This window comes from Pezoporus occidentalis, unplaced genomic scaffold (genome assembly GCF_034315485.1).
Source record: "Pezoporus occidentalis ecotype Australia unplaced genomic scaffold, CSIRO_AGI_Poc_V1 ctg38, whole genome shotgun sequence".
Lineage (NCBI taxonomy): Eukaryota > Metazoa > Chordata > Aves > Psittaciformes > Psittacidae > Pezoporus > Pezoporus occidentalis.
The window spans coordinates 4039690-4062300 of record NW_026915702.1 but is presented as its reverse complement, the minus strand read 5'-3'; the positions used below and the strand labels follow the sequence as shown (position 1 = coordinate 4062300).

At 37.8% G+C, this 22611-nt stretch overlaps 1 protein-coding gene across 12 annotated transcripts in view; it reads right to left on the bottom strand.

The window, feature by feature from the left end:
- CACNA2D1 (calcium voltage-gated channel auxiliary subunit alpha2delta 1) overlaps positions 1-22611 on the bottom strand; it is a 389699-nt gene that overhangs the window by 114838 nt on the left and 252250 nt on the right. For all 12 annotated transcript variants that reach the window (XM_062631969.1, XM_062631970.1, XM_062631958.1 and 9 more), the window contains exon 7: positions 2028-2159. In XM_062631969.1, coding sequence (XP_062487953.1) covers positions 2028-2159 — 132 coding nt within the window. The remainder of the gene's footprint in view (positions 1-2027; positions 2160-22611) is intronic.

Sequence of the window (22611 nt, the reverse complement as noted above, 5' to 3'; positions counted from 1 at the left end):
AAGCATTAGCTCAAAAAAACTGTGATTGAAGACACCCTCTATATCCTAGAGGTAACCAAAGATGGATTGTTTTTAAGGGAGGCCTGAGTGGCTATATTTTAGGTAATAATGAGCAGACTTGTCTATGCATTTTAATTCTAGACTTTGATACTTCCAAATTCTTTCACAAATATCATCACAATGGAAAAATTCATCAGTTTGAAGCAGGTTTACCTAAGGCAAATATAATGAATCGATGTTTTATGATTTATATCATTTTCAAAAAGCAAATGTTAAAAGCATCCATTCCAGTATATGAAACCTGACTTTCATTTTCAGAATGTTTGTGTGCATCAGCAAACTGAGACAAAGGTTTAACAAAAACAGAAAGATGGACAACCTTGCACAAAGATCTATTCTAAAAATCTGAAACCCAAAGGGCTTACTGATTTGAGTTATAGATGGAAGTGGGAAGAAGATGCACAGAACAATACACATACAACTTAAGGACTGTCAGAATGTCCCAGGTTGCTCTCTGTGTATGCAGAACTTAATGAATGGGTAATTACCCAGGCATTTCTGAAGTTAGTTACTGACAGGACTAGACAGATCATAAGGACTTAGGCACTTAGCTATGGAATAAGCAGGAAGTGTGGGGCTCTAGATTTAAATTTGTGTTTGAAAGTAGTACACACAAGCCACATATTCACCTGCAAAACAGGGAAAACAAGCCTCTCCCATTTTATAGGGGTGCTCTAAGGAAGAGTACATAGAGAGGCTCTTGTGTTGTGTTAAGAATTGACAGGTTAGCAAGGCATAAGAATATATTTGTCAATGTATGAGATAATCCCACAATGGAAAATGAATATCCTTAAGACTGGCACAGAGATGCTTTAAAGAAACACTTATTTTTTCAGCATTTGCAAAACATCACTACACAAGACGCAGTGACAAATGGCAACCCCAAACCCAGCACTAATATATCCCAAAAGCATTAAACCAGAACACTTGGAAATAAAATAAATATGAAATTAGCATTTTCAAGATTATTTCTTTCTGCAACATCTCACAGTATTTCATGAACATCTAGCATGACAAAACAAACAGGATTCGAGTGCTGTTAAATATTCTTCCTATAAACTAGCCTAAGGCAATTTCTCTGCCTGTGCTAACAATTGTGCTAATGATACAGTAACAGCTTCAGAATAATCCCCTTCACCCTCGAAACACAAACAGTCTTGCATAAACAGAAGAGAAAGGATCTCAAAGTTCTTCCTTTGCCAGCTGTAGACAAGAAACAACACACTGCACGCAATTGCCTTGTGCATAGCGGACACATTCTGTCACTGATAACAGCAACACTTAACGAGAACAGCAGCAGGACAAGCAGTACACCTTGCCATAATCCAAACCTTTCCATTAGCTAATACACATCAAAAATCAAATTAAGGCTACTGATGACCTAAATTCAATACAATATACATCTATTTAAATTAATTAGTGCGATCCAATAATGAGATTCTTCAATAGGTGGAACAAAAGCTGGTTGAAATAATCAAGTTGCATTTATTGACCTTAGCTCTAATAGCAAAGACAGAATTGTCAGAGATCGTGCATTCTGCAAGACATAAATATAGCATGCTGCAATCATATTTCCACTGACTTTACCATGACATTATCTGTCTACTCACCGAGTCACTACTTTTTAACTAGACAGGTAAAGAAATCTCACTGGCAAATATTTAACTATTTATACAACCCATAGAAAACAATACAAAAATAAAATGTAAATTTTCAGCTTTTTAAAGAACATATTCTTCTGTTCCTCTTACTGTAAGAAACAGTAGTTACATATTTCTCTTCAGTTTCTTCTCCCTCGAACTAGCTTTATGACAGAATAATTTCACAGTTCTTTAATTACTTCTAATACAAAGAAGCTGCATCTATGTAATAAAATAATTTTTAGTTAGTCTTATTGCTTGAAAATAATTCAGAGTATTTTTAAGGCAATATGTGGCATAGGACAGTTTTTTCGAGACTTCAGTTACCTGGGTAATACCTAGCGAGGCCAGTTGCGCTACCAAAAACCTGCCATAATAAAGTGGGGTCTTCTTCTCTGTTCCGCTTGAATACATCATCCAACGCTGCAGTCCAGTTGAGTTCATTTAACACTATCGTTGCTGTCAAAGACAAAACACACTTGGTATTACAAAGTTAGATCCTAACAGAAGCTGCAATGACCACAAAAAAGCAAACTGAACTATTACAGAAAGTAAAACCATTTTATTTAACTAAGCCATAAAGAAAATTTTCCTTGGGAATTTTGTTTAAATTCCTCATGTGCTCTTCTTTCTGTTGCATTATCTGTATGCAATAACTGTTGGCTTATTTGCAGAGCCATTATCTTCTACAAATACGTTGTTTCTGAGATGTTAGTCTAGTTGGCTTCCCACTTACAGAAAATTAAATGTAAGCATACAGCATTGATGTTTACTAATTACAACATTCTGCAATAATAACTACAATGACATCACCAAAAGCAGGTATGTACGCCTTATAAAGGTAACAAAGGTGTCCCTTTCCAAATGGATGCTGTAAGAGGATTATATGGGAAAAGACAATAATAACTTATTTGAATTGCAATATTAACGTGGGACTGCATGCACAATAGTACTCATTATAGCACATTAACAAGATCTTAATGTTCATATATGAGATTACTTAGAGAACAATCAGCAATGTGAACATTAATATATATAAGTTGGGTCAGTTCCACAATGAACTTGAAGTATAAGGAAATTCACATTTCAGCTAAACACTGTGTGGCCAGTTATACAGAAACTTACAGTCACAAAGTTGTCCCCTACCTATGTTTTAATCAATCAAATATATTATGTAATCAATCGATCAAACATATATTAACATGCTCAATGTATTTTGAAAAAAACATAACTTGATGAAAACTGCTACAGTAATAGCCACTTGACTATAATCAGTAGTCAATAAAATTGTATCCTGACACAGAATACCTTCTGCAACTCATGACAAATCATGCTTTTCACACCTCATTTCATCAGCTGCAAATATCTCATTAATTCCTCCCTCCCCCACAAAAAAAAATAAATCTTAATAGCTATTAAGCAATAGCAAGTATTCATTTAATTAGATAAATCAAGGGCTTTTTTGCTGGTTCGGTCACCAATTCTTGCCTTTGTGTTTCCTAATGGCATTTTAAGGAATGTTTCTAAAACCAAAACACCTAGATTTGCAATCCAAGGGAAGCAGAGGGCAACAATGTTTGAAAACAGCTAAAGATGTAGATAAAAATCCTATGAAAGCTAACACTGTAATACAGATCCTGCTTACACTATGGTATTGCACACAGGAAAGAAAATTCAACTTCTCTTGCAAATAAGCTGAAATAAAAACAGTTCACGTTTAAGGCTCCTGAGTGGCACTCCAGTACAAAATTTGGTATGTACATCTACATTCTAGCCCTCTCCTATAATGAAAAAAAGAAACAATAAAAATAAGGGCAGGCTGAAAGCTGACATTTGACAGGCCATTTCCGAAGTGAGACTGTTAACAGGTACTAGAGAAACAAGATCACAACATTAAATTTTATAGGCTTGTTTTTAAAGGTTAAGGAGAAAATTGCTACACCATGTGTTTTGCAGAAAGGTTTGTCTGTGTTTTTCAAAGTAGTTTGGAGATAATATTGCTCTCTCAAGATATAACTTTCAATAGAAATATCAAATTAAATTTCCAACCCCTGAGCTGTCATTTAAGCAATAAGCTTGCACTATATACCTGCCTCTTTGTCAAGTAGATAATTATAAATATATTTAAGTTTACTTAAGACAGAGGAATAATTCCCTAAGTCACAAAAGGAAGCCAAATAGCATTTTAAAATGGTTACTCCTGTTTGACTTACTGTGTGGTTAAGCATTATGGACAGGATTACTAGACTTGATTTAGCATTAGATCTCATCTCCTGAAGCGGCTCCATGAAGTCACTAGAAGCTCTGTCATTTACTCAAGCAAGAATTTCCTTTCAGCTTGATTTCTGAGCTTTTTCGTTTTACTGTTTCCCCACCATTCTTGGGCCAGTGGAAGCCTATGTTGGCATTTAGAGCACTGGAGCTTAGGACACTTACTTAAGGCACATGGGAGACAAAGCTGACAGGTTTCAGGGTCCTCTATGTATTCCAAAGCCCCACAACAATATAAATCAATGCATTTTTTTTGGGCCTTGCAGCCTGACTTAAAATTGCTGTGGTCTCTACCTCCAAGACTTTACCACCCTGGTAAATCAGACCTCTGATTCACTTATTCAGCAAAACATTTAATCAGGAAAAAAAACTATTTAGAATCATAGAATAGTTAGGGTTGGAAAGGACCTTAAAATCATCTACTTCCAACCCCCCTGCCATGGGCAGGGACACCTTGCGCTAAATCATATCACCCAAGGCCTCATCCAACCTGGCCTTGAACACTGCCAGGGATGGAGCATTCACAATCTCCCTGGGCAACCCATTCCAGTGCCTCACCACCCTCACAGGAAAGAACTTCCTTCTTATATCCAACCTAAACTTCCCCTGTTTAAGTTTTAACCCATTACCCCTTGTCCTGTCACTACAGTCCCTATTGAACAGTCCCTCTCCAGCATCGCTGTAGGCCCCCTTCAGATACTGGAAGGTTGCAATGAGGTCTCCGTGCAGCCTTCTCCAGGCTAAACAGCTCCAACTTCCTCAGCCTGTCTTCATACAGGAGGTGCTCCAGTCCCCTGATCATCCTCGTGGCCCTCCACTGGACTTGTTCCAAGAGTTCCATGTCCTTTTTATGTTGAGAACAACAGAATTGCACACAATACTCCAAGTGAGGTCTCACAAGAGCAGACTAGAGGGGCAGGATCACCTCCTTCGACCTGCTGGTCACGCTCCTTTTGATGCAGCCCAGGATACGGTTGGCTTTCTGGGCTGCAAGCGCACACTGCCGGCTCATGTTCATTTTCTCATCGACCAGCACCCCCAAGTCCTTCTCCACAGGGCTGCTCTGAATCTCTTATCCGCCCAACCTGGAGCTGTGCCTGGGATTGCTCCCACCCAGCTGGAGGACCTTGCACTTGGCATGGTTAAACTTCATGAGGTCGGCATCAGACCACCTCACAAGCGTGTCAAGGTCCCTCTGGATGGCATTCCTTCCCTCCAGCGTATCAACCGAACCACACAGCTTGGTGTCATCGGCAAACTTGCTGAGGGCCCACTCAATCCCACTGTCCATGTCAGCGACAAAGACGTTAAACAAGACCGGTCCCAACACCGACCCCTGAGGGACACCACTCGTTACTGGCCTCCAGACGGGCATTGAGCATTGACCACAACTCTTTGTGTATGGCCATCCAGCCAGTTCTTTATCCACCAAGTGGTCCATCTATCAAATTGATGTCTCTCCAATTTAGAGACAAGGATGTCGTGTTGGACAGTGTTGAATGCTTTGCACAAGTCCAGGTAGATGACATCAACTGCTCTACCCCTGTCCATCACTTCTGTAGCCCGATCATAGAAGGCCACCAAATTGATCAGGCAGTATTTCCCCTTAGTGAAGCCATGCTGGCTGTCACCAAGCACCTTGTTGATTTTCATGTACCTTAGCATGCCTTCCAGGAGAATCTGCTCCAAGATTTTGCCAGGCACAGAGGTGAGACTGACTGGTCTGTAATTCCCCGGGTCATCCATTTTCCCCTTCTTGAAAATGGGGGTTATATTTCCCTTTTTCCAGTCATCAGGAACTTCACCTGACTGCCATGATTTCTCAAATATGATGACCTGCAGCTTCGCAACTTCATTCACCAGCTCCTTCAGGACCCGCGGATGGATCATGCTCATAAGTGTCGTGGTTTAAACCCAGCCATGCAGCTCATTCAGTCACACCCCCCCCTTCTTGCCCTCCCCCTGCTCCCAGAGGGATGCGGAGGAGAATCAAAAGAATGCAACTCCCACAGGTTGAGATAAGAACAGTTTAGTAACTAAGGTATAACACAAATCACTACTGCTACCACCAATAATAATAATGATAAAGGAAATAACAAGGGAAGAGAATACAACACCTCACCACCTGCCGACCGATAACTCACCCTACCCTGCCTGACCGAGCCCCGACCGATACCTAGTCCAACCCCACAGTGTACTGGCCCTTTTGGGTAACTCTCAGTTACATCCCAGGCATGACGTGCTGTGGTATGGAATACCTCTTTGGTCAGTTTGGGCCAGGTGTCCTGTCTCTGCTTCCTCCCAGCTTCCCTCCTCCCTAGGAGTGCATGAGGCTCAGAAAGTCCTTGGCCAGACTAAACATTTAGTGTTATCAGCTCTGTTCCCAGGTCGAAAGTCAAAACCACAGAGCTGCACCAGCTACTAAGAAGGAGAAAAAAATGACTGCTACTGCTGAACCCAGGATAATAAGTACTTTTTTAAACTTGTGACTAAGCTCCCCATGATTTCATATGTAACCCTATATTTCTAAATATAGGATTTCCTTCAGACCGTAACCTTAAAGAAGAAGAAAAAAACCCAACATACTAATTAAACATATATTAAACATCTTACTATGTATTTTCAAATACTGTTGCAAAGAGTGTCTGCATAACACCAGCAAAAAATGCAGTTACATGTATTCATGAGCCTAGGTTTACACACAGCTCTGAACATGCAGTCATTCACTGTAATGGGTTGCCCAGGGAAGCTGTGAATGCTCCATCCCTGGCAGCGTTCAAGGCCCATTTGGACAGAGCCTTGGGTGACATGGTTTAGTGTGAGGTGTCCCTGCCCATGGCAGGAAGGCTGGAAGTAGATGATCTTAAGGTCCTTTCCAACCCTAACTACTCTATGATTCTCTCTCTATATATAAACTATATGCACATAAAACCAGATGTATAAACAAAAAAGGAATAACCAAGGAGACAACCTACATATAGTAAAATAACTAAGTACTGAAGTACTGAGTGGAGATATTGGAACTGATAATTTCAGCATTTTATTAGACTTGCTGAGATTAGGCTATAAAGCAAGAGATATAGCTTACTGGATCTTATTTGTAATGTTTGTGGAGAAGCGATGCTTTATAGCTCGAGTCAGAGCTTTATGATCTTATTTACATCCCACTTTCCCCACCTCCTCCTCTAATTTTCTCCCAGAGACAAACACCCTAAAAAAAATAATCCAAGAACTTGCAAGGGGGAAAAAAAAACCAACAACTACAAAACCAAAGCAAAAACCGAACAAACCAACCCAACACATGAAGTTGGAATTAAAAAATAAATAATGTGGAATTCAAGATGAGCAACAAGAACAGAGAATCCTAACAGAAGTAAAACAAAATCAATCTGTGACAAGACTACTGGGAGTATGTAACATATCTGTTCTCAGGTCCTGAAAAACATACCTTCCTGCACTCCAGAAATTCATAGTTAAGTGCCTGAGTCTCATTTCAGAAATAAGTTTTAGCAGCACACATGTACAGTTCAACATGTATCCCCCATGCCTTTTAATTCACTTTCTCACTATGACCATTCATGGAACAGACATGCATAGTTTTTCCACAACTTATAATACTCTTTTGCTTTTGCTAAGGGATACACCCTGGACTCCAACAGGCAATCTGTAAATCAAGTGCCCCTCTTGTTTTTTGAATACAATAGCTCTGGCAACAGTCAATTTCAAACCAGTATCTCTGGATTCTATTTTAAAGCCTATAGCAATGGATTTGAAACTTTCTTATCCAAAGAAAAAAAAAAAAAAGTAAAATCACTAAATCACTCATAAACAGCAACAAAACTATTCTTCAAATGGCTCCTGCTAAAACATCATGGTTCTCGACTTGCACCTAAAATGCAATGCAGCTCTATTTTCACTAGGTCATAGTAAAAACTGTAACACCTGTCAGAATACCCAACTTTGAGAGATAAGGATTCATATTGACCTCATTTAATAATGAATGCATTTTACTAAAATGAAATGCTTAGAATATTATAGCCATGTGTGCTGAGATGCCGTATATCCTAGAAACACCTGCCTTTCCTTTTGAGTTAACTTCTGTACAGGAAAGAGCTTTTGACTGATAACTGACAGAAAATCAGGTTGGAGACAACTCTTCAATAAGCTTATTTCCAATTCCACTAAAAGGAGTCTTTGAAGATTACTACTTCAAAGTACATCCATGACTACCTTTCACTTGGTATGGGCAAGATGAAAAAATAGAAATTATCATCACACAATAGGAAACATCATTCTTTCTAGCTAATTCCACTGAAGTCCATCCATCTTTTCTTTTTCTCTCTTCTTTACAACATGAGGTTTAGGTGCCTTGACAAGGAATAGATTCAATTTTCCTCTGCAAATGCAATCAATAAAAAATAAAGAGCACTACTGCGCTCTCTTTAGAAGAACTTCTGATGATTTATTCAATGTATAGGCCCTGGCCTGCATACCAGGCAGAGTACAGCTTTATTTGAAAAGCCCGAGAGCTATTTACTGTATCTGAAAACATGTGAGCTGCCATTCCCTGATGAGGCAGCTACACATACACCAGGGAGAACAGAAGAGAGATCCTTAGAGTTCATTAATCTTCTTTTAGTGCGTGGAATGTATTACACTTCCATATCCTGTTTAATGAAGTTGACTCATTGATTTCTTTAAAGATAACACTGACTAGTTATTATTATAAATGAAATAGATATCTGCAATCAAATATTATGGTATTTAAAAGTGGGTAAAGAGGGACAATGCATTTGCAAGTGCATATATTTGTATGTATGTGCAGGAGCAGGTTGCCCAAAGAAGTAGTATATGCTCCATCCTTGGCAGTGCTCAAGGGCAGGTTGACGAAGCCTTGGGTGAAATGGTTTAGTGTGAGGCATCCCTGCTCATGGCAGCAGCATTGGAACTAGATGATCTTAAGGTCCTTTCCAACCCTAACCATTCTATAATTCTAATTACATTTTTGCACTGGCTTATGTATATGTGTGCATGCATGCATACATACACACATACATACACATTTTCTACATAATTCCCAAGTATAGTAATTTGAAGAACTATTCTGGCAGTAACTTAACCTCAACCCTTCAAATTTAGGTGCATGTTTTAAGCCATCTACTTCTCTCATGCCAGTTCAGCATAAGCAGTAGGCTTACACATATGTGGATCGTAGGGGTGTGTACCTCCAAACTGCAAGCTTTACAGTTTTTCACACATACTCCTTAGTATCAAATTTATCAGATTAGTGACAAACAGTGCAATAACTTGTAGTTAGTTTGAGAACATCCACCAGGTGATTTGAATGCGTTCTATTTATTTATTTATTTAACTACAGGGTTTTAAAGGTAAATAATCAGTAAAAAAAAGACTAGACTTTGTTAACTTTTAACAAAATAAGGATTTACAAAAGCAGAGAACGTATTCTTTTCATTCAAAGCACAGGATGAAAAGAAAATAAGATGTCTTAAAATTTAATTTAATTTAAGAATTGCTCTGCTGGTCTTGTATATGTAAATCAGTTCCAAAATCTTGCTTTGAAAGTAGCATTTGTATTTCTTAGCATAAAATAATTTGAAATTACTGGAAAATCAGAACTGTTTGGGTAATATTTGTTCAGTGGTGCATAAAAAGCAAAGTACTAAAATACAATTTTTAGTATATAGAACAATAATGAAATCATTTCAATGTCTAGGATTGCTGAAAGAAAATTTTAGTATGTATTTTACACTCTTAATTAAAACAGAAATGATAAAATGTCATGTACTTTTCTTCTTTAGCGAACAACTTCTCTACTCCCCATTAGATATCTGACATTATGTCCCAGACACTCCTATAAATAATTCTCTGAAGAAGTCACTGAAGTCTAGCATACTGTTGTGTCTGTGTCAAATCAAGTAAATTAATTGGAAATGCCATACGCTGTCTGCTGAGTGGCTTGGCCGCCACACGCTGATAGCTAGAGAAGCACACTAAAAGCTCATTAAAATAAGAAATGCCCAGGAGAAGGAAATGAGAATAAATTCATCGAGAAGATGTAATTAAGCTTCAACTATAGCTCAACAAAAAAAGGGTTAACACAATGCAGAGTTATAGAATCTTCAGTACTCATAATTGTTCAATGTGTTATCTATTGCTATAAAACACAAAAAACACCCATATATTGTAACCTATATTACAATTGGAACCTATATATTGCTGATAACAGTATTTGTGCACCTTACAATTTGGGGAAGGATGAATGTTGTTTTTTGCCTTGTTTCCTTTAATATCAAAATATACCAGCATGTATTCCACACTGGAATAACAACTGATGTAAAGAACCACACAGTACTGTAGCTTTGGTTTGTTGTTTTTTTTCTGGGAAGATGACAAGAAGACAAAATATATGGAAGATCCTGTTGATTAGACTGGTTCTGGAGGACTTTCAGATTTTGTAGAGCTATGCACAGTATAAGAGCCTCAGTAAAATGAAAATCAGAAGAAACTTATTGAAGTAATTACACCGCCTCCTGATTTTTAACTATTTATCTTTGTTTTTTACAGGTTATTTCAAGGCAGGCTCCCTAACTGGAAACAATTCCTTCTTAGAAAAACAGATGAAGTATTACTTTTAAATTAGTATGTTTTAATTTTATGGCTATATCAGGGATTAAATATGAACAAAACATCCACTAGGAATGTATTAATGACTATATTACACATATCAACTCTGGTCTTCCTTCACTTTGCTCTAGTTCTTTGTTAGCATTTCAAAGGATGTCAGAGTGACACTCAAACTAGCTACAGAGAGATACTTGCTCTCTAAAAAAAAAAATAAATAATTAGGTGTTAAGAAAAACAAACAAAATCAAACAAAAGACTGTCTGGAAATGTTGCTCTGGAATAATTTATTAAACTTAAGATATCTTCAGTCTGCTAGAGTACCAGCACTTCAGTAACTTTCCAGGCACTAGAGAACCTTACAAGATCAGTAAATCCTAAGTAGTAGCTGGGTAAAGTGATAGAAACCGACCAACTCACTCAAATGTGTTCCCTCTCAACCTTGTGCTTTCTGCAGTCTTCTAACTACTTTGCCAATTCTCATTATAATTTATATTACTTGTAGTTTGAAAACACAATTTAGAAGTAGATGCTATCACATTATTTTCATGTACATTACCTATTAAAAGTTCTTAATTTTTCTTATAACACTTACATTGTCCATCAACAGCAGCTCCTTCTATGCTCTCCCAGCCATGGTAAATTGGAAAACACAAGCATCACCAGCAAAAACAGAGAAACGTTAATGCAATAAAACAAAGACCTTGACACACTGTCTGGGATACTGTGTGTTTGTTTTGCCCATCATGCCAAAGACACGAATTACAAGTGGACAGAGTGCTAAAAATGGCCACTAAAATACCTGGGGAAAACAGAAAATATGTCTTCTGAAAGGAGAAAGACTTTGAGTAAGATCATATAAAAAGGAGGCAGCCAGAAAACAAGCCTGCTCATGAAAAGTGTATGTAAGCATAAGGATGACATAACAAATGGGTATAAATTACTTAGAGCAGGAAATTAGGTAGTGTTTTTTTAGAGCAGAAGGTCTTAAAATGTATTTCTGCTAGGAGACATGAGTCAGGAGCCCAGATCTTTTAAGCTGGAGTTTGATCAGTTTGTTAAATAGAATCATAGAATAGCTAGGACTGGAAAGGACCTCAGGATCATCTAGTTCCAACCCCCTGCCATGAGCAGGGACACCCCACACTAAAACATGTCACCTAAGGCTCCGTAAAACCTGGCCTTGAACACTGCCAGGGATGGAGCATTCACAGCTTCTCTGGGCAACCCATTCCAGTGCCTCACCACCCTGACAGTAAAGAATTTCCTTCTTATATCCAATCTAAACTTCCCCTCTTTAAGTTTTAACCCATTACCCCTTGTCCTGTCACTACAGTCCCTAATGAAGAGTCCCTCCCCAGCATCCCTGTAGGCCCCCTTCAGATACTAGAAGGCTGCAATGAGGTCTCCACACACCCTTCTCCAGGCTGAACAGCCCCAACTTCCTCCTCCTGTCTTCATATGGGAGGTGCTCCAGTCCCCTGATCATCCTCGTGGCCCTTCTCTGGACTTGTTCCAACAGTTCCATGTCCTTTTTATGTTGAGGACACCAGAACTGCACACAGTACTCCAAGTGAGGTCTCACAAGGGCAGAGTAGAAGGGTAGGATCACCTCCCTCGACCTCCTGGTCACGCTAAGGATATGGTTGGGTTTCTGGGCTGCAAGTGCACACTGAAGCCGGCTCATGTCAAGTTTCTCATCAACCAACACCCCCAAGTCCTTCTCCGCAGGGAAGGAATAACCCTTTGTTACAAACAAAGTTAGAAGCTAAAATTTAGTAATCACAAACAGTACAGTTTTATACAGTTAATGGCAACAAAAAAATGGCGGCAAAATCACTTATTTCTATTTAATTAATGAATATTACATGTTTGCAAATAAACTATGGATAATTTTACTAAGGTGCTGGCCATCATATTTGAGAAATCATGGCAGTCAGGTGAAGTTACCAACAACTGGAAAAAAGAAAATATACCCCCATTTTCAAGAAGGGGAAAATGGATGACCCGGGGAGTTACAGACCAGTTACAGTCTCACCTCTGTGCCTGGCAAAATCCTGGAACAGATTCTACTGGAAGGCATGCTAAGGCAGCATGGCTTAACTAAGGGGAAATCCTGCCTGACCAATTTGGTAGCCTTCTATGATGGGGCCACAGAACTGATGGACGGGGTAGAGCAGTTGATATCATCTACCTGGACTTGTGTAAAGCGTTCGACACTGTCCCACATGACATCCATGTCTCTAAATTGGAGAGACATCAATTTGATGGATGGACCACTCGGTGGATAAAGAACTGGCTGGATGGCCACACACAAAGAGTTGTGGTCAGTGGCTCAATATCCGGCTGGAGACCAGTAACGAGTGGTGTGCCTCAGGGATCAGTGTTGGGACCGGTCTTGTTCAACATCTTCATTGCTGACACAGACAGTGGGATTGAGTGCGCCCTCAGCAAGTTTGCCGATGACACCAAGCTGTGTGGTTTGGTTGATACGCTGGAGGGAAGGAATGCCATCCAGAGGGACCCTGACACGCTTGTGAGGTGGGCTGATGCCAACCTCATGAAGTTTAACCATGCCAAGTGCAAGGTCCTCCAGCTGGGTGGGAGCAATCCCAGGCACAGCTCCAGGTTGGGCGGATAAGAGATTCAGAGCAGTCCTGTGGAGAAGGACTTGGGGGTGCTGGTCGATGAGAAAATGAACATGAGCCGGCAGTGTGCGCTTGCAGCCCCGAAAGCCAACCGTATCCTGGGCTGCATCAAAAGGAGCGTGACCAGCAGGTTGAAGGAGGTGATCCTACCCTTCTACTCTGCTCTTGTGAGACCTCACTTGGAGTATTGTGTGCAGTTCTGGTGTCCTCAACATAAAAAGGACATGGAACTGTTGGAACAAGTCCAGAGAAGGGCCACGAGGATGATCAGGGGACTGGAGCACCTCCCGTTTGAAGACAGGCTGAGGAAGTTGGGCCTGTTCAGCCTGGAGAAGAGAAGGGTGTGTGGAGACCTCATAGCAGCCTTCCAGTATCTGAAGGGGGCCTGTCAGGATGCTGGGGATGGACTCTTCATTAGGGACTGTAGTGATAGGACAAGGGGTAACGGGTTAAAACTTAAACAGGGGAAGTTTAGGTTGGATATAAGAAGGAAATTATTTCCTGTTAGGGTGGTGAGGCACTGCAATAGGTTGCCCAGGGAGGTTGTGAATGCTCCATCCCTGGCAGTGTTCAAGGTCAGGTTGGACAGAGACTTGTGTGACATGGTTTAGTGTGAGGTGTCCCTGCCCATGGCAGGGGGGTTGGAAGTAGATGATCTTAAGGTCCTTTCCAACCCTAACTATTCTATGATTCTATGATTAATATTTATCTATATTACATACATACATACGTTAAATATAAAATGAAATCTATACTTTAAATACAAGTAATTACATATTGTAAAATTGCATATACTGTATAGCTCCTATATGGAGAACATGCATACGCATCATAGACAATATTTAGTTCTGAGGTTTAGGGCATTATAATAAATATTAAAACAATACAGTGAATTTGGCTAATGAATTCTAATCTAATCCCCATATAAATGAAATATTAAGGAATAGCAGGCTGGTTTAATCTATCTAAATGTATCTCTGGCAACTGAAATCTAAGACACACTGGGTGTGAGGGCAGTACATGCACAAGCAGGAAACGTGAAAAAAATGATGATGAGATGAGGTCTGTTTCAACACCTTAGCTCATACAGATGTGACAGTTCTTGCTTCTTTTTGATATTCTAACCATCATCTCACGAGACGGAAAATAATGACATTTCCACAACCATTTTTTTGTTTGTTTGTTTCTGGCAGTGATGGTTTTGGCCAAAAAGGAAGAGGACGCAGATTTTCTAAAATGCAGCCATAGAAGGAAGAAGTCCCATCTCTCCAACAGATATGTATCTGTCCCACATGCAGCTGCATTATGCCTTCTTGGAAGCAAGACATAAAAATAATACAGCAATTTTCATTCTGTAGCCTGGCATCATAAGTCTTGTACCTTGACTGTTAATTAAACTTGGTTTGGTGTTGTTTTCTAGGTTATATAGAGGGAATATAAATAAAATTCTGCTCTTAAAGATCAAGGCATTATAGGATACTAGAAAGGGGAATGTTCAAAGCTTGCTACCCGTGCAAACAGAGGTTCTCTTCTCTCTGAAGACATTGCTTTTTCTTGCTATAAACAAAGACTTTTCCTGTATCTTTACAAGAGGAAAAATATATTTATTTTATCTACAGCATTCAGTCTATGACGACCTAAAAGCAGACTCTCAATACTATGTTTCTGTGAGGCCAAGCTGCATTCCACTCCTGGGGTGAATCCTGGCCTCCTTTAAGTTAATAACAGAACTCCTTTACTACACAGGGAACTCTGATTTCATGCTTCATCTTCAGAACACTCGAACTCTGCAATGTTCAGCTGCTCCCTCTGTATGTAGTATTTTGTCAGTCTATTGCGATAAGCAGATTACAGAATCAGGAGACAGGACCTATTGCTTTAGATTTTTTAAGCAAATGAAAAAAAAACCATCACCCTTACAAATCACTTCATAAGACTCAAAATGCCTTTGAAATAGTAAAAGACTCAAAAGGATCTTTGTTAACGCAGTAAAATAAAGATCCTTTGTAGGGTTTTTTTGTCTGATTCTATGTCATGAGGATTCTCTTAGGATTCATCTGAGTTTTCTGTATTCACTGCTTTAACCACTGAGTATAGCAGGCTTTTGTTCTATAATGTTCAAACAGAAATACGTTTTTATAGTCATGTGCTTGCTGATTTTTTTTTAATTTAATCCTTATTTTTAATTTACTTTGTGGTTATATAAAACCACATGAAGAGGCAGTAGAGTTGCAGAAAAAAACTGGAACGGGATGAAGAAAGAAATCTTATTGCCTTATATATACCTATCCTAGTGCTTTAAACTGTGCTAAATTTTAACTACTTTAGTTTCCCATATTTAATTAAGGGCCATAATCCTTCCTGAATGAGTAAATACTGCATAAATAGAGCTTTCAAGATCAGAGAAGTTGATGAGTGTCAGGTTTCTAAGGGCTTCTGTACAGATCATTCCCAAAAACCAGGAAGAGACCAATGAATTACGTAAACACAGACAAAGACAGAACAACTGCTATGGAGTGAAAAAAATTATTTAGGAACCAAAATGGTTAAGAATGCATTATAAAGACCTCTGAAGTCGTGCAGCATTTTAAACAGGTACTTTCAACTAAAGTGAGGGACTGACAATACACAGTACCACATTTCCTAGGGTAAGGAAAAAGGATATGAAAATATGAATCTGGATTTAAAATGAGGCTTTGAGAAGGAGTCATATCACAGAGTGAAATACAGCAAGCTTCAGCACCAGTCTTACAGGCATTTATACACATATCTAACTTCAATATTTGATAAATGAAGAAAGCAGAACTGAATGCCAGGAGCTTAGAACCAGCTAAACCCACTGTGCTCTGGCAACCTGCACCAATGTGGGATGAAGTCCAGTCCAAAGCTGCTAACAACCATTGCAGCAACTGTTTCAAGAAAGGAAAAGGAAAGACATAGTGGTTTGTTGTTTGTTTATATAATATATATATATATGTAACAACAAAAAAATACTGTATGAAGCAACAGAAAACTTACTGTGAGAAACATAATCCTTTGATTCTCTAAGAGCACACTGGTTTCAGTGGCTTCACTTATTTCAGGCAGTAGTGCAGTGCAATGGAAGCAAGTCTGTGTATTAAACCAGTAGTGCTGGCGGTTGTGACATTCATTTTATACAGGATTTGGAGATTTTATTTTCTGCTACATCTATTCTGTGCTGTTGTCTGAATGCCTGTTAACAGTTGATGCAGACTAGATGCACTGTGAGAGTGCACCTTTGGGTTTAGCTGCGTCAGAAGTTAATCCAGCTGCTGAATGCTCAGACAGCTCAGCAATGTTAAGTCAGTAACTTGGGCCAATACCTGTTTCACCATTAGAACTTGCAGCCCAAAAGCAAAGATATAAACAATTTGGCACTTTAAAGATCCAACGATATTCTACACAATAGTTGTATTTTACTTTAGACAGTTCAAAATGCTTTATGCATATAACAAAGACTCAGATAATGAGACATCACCAGCAGTAAAGAAACCAGAGCTGGAATCTTGACTTACTGAAACTGATGCAAGGTGTTCGTGCTAAGTCAATTTAACTTTGATTCTAATATTGACTTCAAAGAAGAATCTTTGGTGTATCATAACTTTACTAAGCTCCTTCCTCAGGTAGAGAACGGGAAAAACTTCTTTATTCCTAATGTCATTGTCAGATGTCAGTAACAAACCGTCAGAGTCTTCAATGTCTTGATGTTCTTTTGAAAGGTTTCTTGACAAAAACTGGCACTTTGGCACAAAAACAGCTTTATGATGTACATCGTTTCTCTATTGTTTATGAGTCAACATCTGGCCACCTTTTTGCAGTTGTAAACTCATAAGAGTCATATAAAAACAAATTACCCCATAAACATTTTTCAAAGCATCAGTCCAATAATTAGAACATTGACAGACGCTTGCAGAGCTGTCAAACAAAATTAACTTTTTCAGTCAATGTACATAGTATTTTTTTTTATTTATTTCAGATCTCCAGGTTTCCTTCTGACCATTGCAAGGATTTTAAAAGCATTTTGTTGGTTTTGTTTGGGGTTTTTAGAATCAAGAGATAAAAACTATTACATTTCAAAGAATTATTCCTTTTTTTTTTTTTTTAATAAGATATATATTTTCTTTGTAGAAACAAGAAAAAAACAATCTTTTATTCCTTCAGATACCTAGAAGACAGAACAAAAAAACCTGGCAATGTACAAATGTTCTGGGTGACAGACTTCTACAAACTTAGTTCAGGGACATCACTTAAAGTAATGCTGTAGGACTAACTGAAGATCATTTTTTTCTCACAAAAATTGAGACTTCAGGTATAAGCCCTCCCCTGCCCCTCTTCTTGACAGCTCATGTCATAGGAAATCAAAAAATACTTTCAAAGGCATTCAGGTCATGCTTTCCGTTATATAGTTCTTTGTGGCAGTTTACAACAAATCCCAAAAGCAAGCAAGCTACCCCTCTTGTGCTTAGAAGACTAGAAAAAAGGGAAGGAAAAAAAGAGATGTTGTAGCTATGTAATATGCCATGCTTAATTAGTTATTTATTGATGTATTATGATTTCATTTTGCAGAGTATGATCTAATCACATAAGCAGGGATCTTTCATGACTTGAAAACTTTAAAATGAGAATTAAGACCTGACGTATTAAGACTAACATGAGCAGGGGACTGGGTGAAGAGCCATATATATCATCAGCAGAACAAGAGCAGAGGCTATTGCAGAGCTCTGCCAAAACCTTCAATTACCTACAGTCTTCCTCGTTTCTGAAAAATAAAAACAACTGCTCAACGTCCCTATGCCTCTGACCTCTCATCCCCCGTTATCTGTGACAAGAGAAGTCATATCAAATTAAGGAATAATTTGAAAGTGGAAGAACATTTTATTGACTATAAATGGAAGAACTAAAGGGAAAGTGGTGCAAGAATACAACTGCTGCAGAAATTGAGAGACATTTCTGACAAATTACCTGAAAAGGTGTGCTGTGGGCAGGCATGTAGTGAGATACTAACAAATTTAAAAACATCTGGGAGGGAGAAGGAAGAGATCAATAATCAGAAGCAATGAATCAGATGTCTCAAGACAGTAAGTCAAGAATAATGCTTATGAGACAAGCAGAAAGCATTTCATTAAGTGCTGATTGTTCAGAACGCAAGGAATAAAACATTAACCCCATATGATCAGTTTCAACAAAGCTACATGCAGAGATGCACGAAGATGTTTGACAAACTGTATATTCTGTACCATTTTTCATCATCAACTATCAATAAACAGATAGATTTATAAAAATGCACATATACATCATTTGCAGCTACATTCATTTTAATTATTCAATGTTTTCTGATTAAAAAGAAAAAAAGGTAAATTCAGATTTGAAATAAAAGAAGAAAAAACCAACCACCACCACCAAGAAACTGGCATTCAAATGGCACTATTCCATGTGGATCTACTTCTGAAGAAAAAGGAAAAATCAGAATTTAGCCATTTAGAGATATATATTCAAGCTTGCAGCAGGCTGTCAGAATGATACATTGCTTGAGTCACTATATAATGCCTTTAGCTCTTGCATAATACAAAGCACTATTCCCAAACAACTTATTAGTTTATGAACAAACAAGTAGAATTTATATAAGAATGATATACATATTTTTAATATTTAATCTATGTTCAGAAAGACGGTCATCTTTCTTCTGTATTTTCTACATTTTGTTCTTGTTCCAGCTCCCTTCCATAACCAAAACTATCAATTATCTATGTATTTTTTATGTCGTTCCCACCTACATGAAGTGATGTTAAGGATTAAAACACAAGTAGCACCCACACTACTAACACCAGCAACAGAATCCTGTGCTAATAGTTAGGCAAAAAGTAAAGATGCACCCTTTATACATAAACAGAAACAGTGTTACTGATGCTTTGAATAAAAATTACTGTTTTTTCTTCATGATTGAACTCTCAGAAGTAGTCCTGGACTCTAATGAGCCTGGGAAGCTTTAATTGCTCAAGGCAAAGATTAATTTTAGAAAGAACAGATTTACAGTTTATTTCTAGAATGTGTGGATTTGAACAGAACTAACAGGTTAAAATAATCATAACCTCTTCTGTGTGTAAAATACATTTTAGTAAATAAAACAAAAAAGCTTGAATTTTAAGAGCTACATCCAGAAAAAAAAAATGGTTGATCTGCACAAGAAAAGTGATCTGTGTTCCAGAATCAACCTAGGATTCACAGAGCAGGCAAAAACCTCAACACTCGAATAAATACAAAAATGTCTCAATTCTTCACAACAATTACATACATTATATAAAAAATATGTAAATATATGGTTATGCACATGTATATACACACATATATATATACACATACACATATAACATATACCTAAAAGCAGTGAGTAATCAGTTCAATTTATGGTTAAGACAAAAACCACCATTCTCTTACTGGGGTAGGAAGCAGAGACAAACAGTACCTGATTTTCCCTCAGGCTGCATATTCAGTCCTACAATAGGTTTACACTAGCCATTCCAGCAATTTATATTTTGGTCATGATATTACTCCATCTGCCTAGAGCTATCAGAGTTTGTACACAGCAAGATGTTGTTAGGTTACAAAAAAATAAATAAATAAACCAACTGGAATATTTGCTTCTTTTCTCTGGAAAAAAATGCAAGAAACAAGCAGGGCTCACCATTATATTTCTTGGAATTCCCTGGGTCTGAAATCAGGACATAATTCAGTATTTCATCCAGTGACTATATTCACTGATTTAATTAGCATTACGTTACCCTAAATACCGCAAATAACACACTGTTCAGTGGAATTTCCACGTAAAACCTGAATTGGCACATGTATCAGCAACCAAACCACACAAATTTATTGATAAGAGTACTCTCACTGATATCAATGCATTTTTGTATATTAGATTGAAACGTTTTTTTTTCCTCTGCAATGTGAATAGCAAAGCTGAGTAACAACACTACATTGTCAGATTTTAATTACTATTTTATTAGGTCTGCAGAGTATATCTAATGGAAAAAAAAGAGCAAAGTTCTAATGCAGGAGCTCTGGCTTGCTCCTCTTTAGACCAGTATGGAATGACAGTAGTCATCTGCCTCATCCTTTAGGTCAGTGACTTTGAGATGATCTCAAGCAGTGAAATTAAACACTCAAGTAATATTTCTGTCTTTGGAAAGTTTAACTAAAAGAATGCATGAAAAATGCTAATGGGTCATTCATGAAAGATCATAAACCAAATGACTTACCTGAGTAAGTAGCAAACAAATCTCAGCACTATTACAACTGTAATCTTAAGAGATAAAAGATGAATCTAGCTCAGTGACAATCAGCCTCTATTGAAAGTTCAACAGCGCTTACTGAATTACCTTTTTTTTCTTTTTACTTTCTCATATCTCTGCCTTCACATACTGATGACATTTTAGGTCTTTTTCAGTAGTCAATACTGGTGTTAAGAAGTAACAACCTTCAGAGAAGTGAGCTTGCCACATCTAGTAAATAAATTACTACTACTGCCATAAAGCAAAACTGATACACATCTCTGGAAAAAAAAGCTGTGTTGTTACAGCTATTGCTGCAAAAAACCCTACCCAAACACACACAGTCATGCTTTATCTGCTAACATGAAACTTCTACGGCATCCTTATAAAACATCCAGAATGGGGATAGGAGGGTATGAGAAAGGCAAACTTTCATTTGAGTCACTATTACCTTGTAACTGTAATATTGTGGAACATCTTCATTTTCTGCCACTCTACTGAAACATAAAGCCTAGAAAGTTTTCTTGCATGTTTCATATTCTCTATTCATTACTATCAAACAGCGTACCCTTGCATGACAAGGAACGGAATTATTTGTAAACAAAACAACTGAAAGAACTGTCCAGAAGAGATTGTTAACTATAACGTTGGGCCTCCATCCTTGAAGATATTCAAAACTCCTCTAAGCCTAATGCTTAACTCATTGTTTCACCAATGTTTTCTCAATTGAATACATATATTTCCAAGCTTTCTGCAAGTGAAAGTTGAATGATGGATTGAGAAGTAAACACATACATGTGTATTTACTGAAAGATCAGTAAATTAGTTTTTAATTAAGAAACAAAAAAAAAACAACAAAGCAAAACCCCAAGCAAAAACCCCACACTCTTCCCAGTAGCAAGAAATTGTTTAACTCCCCCAGTGTGACTCTTGATAGCACACAGGATCTTAACATCAGCCCACTAACATTTGGGCTTTTTTCTTTGATGCGTAATTATTCAGATCTCTCAAGTAATAGTCAGAATAGCAAAACATAAACATAAAATTAGTAGAAGTGGATTAATGAAAGATTTTGATAAAATTGGAATACTACAAGGAACAAGCAGACAACTCTTTCGGGTCATGTGAAATCTCAGAACAGAAGAGCATTTGGGAGCAATTAATTTTCAAGAAGCGAACATATTTCAGAGTCTTACTGGTGGTCAGAAACACCTTCTTTTAACCAGAAGTTATCTGCACAAATAAAAGCAATCTAACTATTGATCTTAGCATTTATTGTAAATAATATTTCCCCTAGTTTATGTATTCAGAAAGCATATAATTATTTATTCACAGTGAAACAATTTCAACAATCACTTACTGGGCTACATGAAAACGTCATGTACCGGAAAAAAATATCACAGAGAGAGCTACCTTAAGAGTCATAAAAAAGACTTTTTTCCTTGTGAAGCCACAGCCGCTATGTGGTTAACTTTAAAAGGATTCTTTATCAATCCAGTCATCACGGTGACATATATACAAATCTATTTGCAAACATTTTCATTACATACTTAGATGCTATGAAGTGACATAGAAAATTTCTTCATTTCACAGCAAAGCTAAACTCACTGTCAAGATGCTGGGAGAACTGGTCCCAGTTCTCCAAAGTATCCATCTATTTGTACCTCTCAGGCTACACACGGCACCTTAAATTACAATATACAGTAACATAAAGGTTAGGTGCAGGTATGCAGGATCTAAACCCTGAACCTGCACAGAAATATCAGGAGCAGAACTTTTCCAAGGGAACATAACAATGAAGCACCTTCAATTACCATTCTTTGAGAATAAAGTCACAAATGTATTGAAACTAGGAAAAAAAAAAAAAAAAAGACTGACAAAAATAAAATGGGAGTTGACAACATTTTCATATGATTAAGACTTGGCCTGGTATCTAAAGTAGATGATGCTTTTCTATTTTTAGGGCTCTTTTTAGAAGGTGGTAAGACTATTCAGTTTCTTTTATTCCAAGTGGAATATACCAGACTGTGGTAAGAATATTCAGTTTCTTTTATTCCAAGT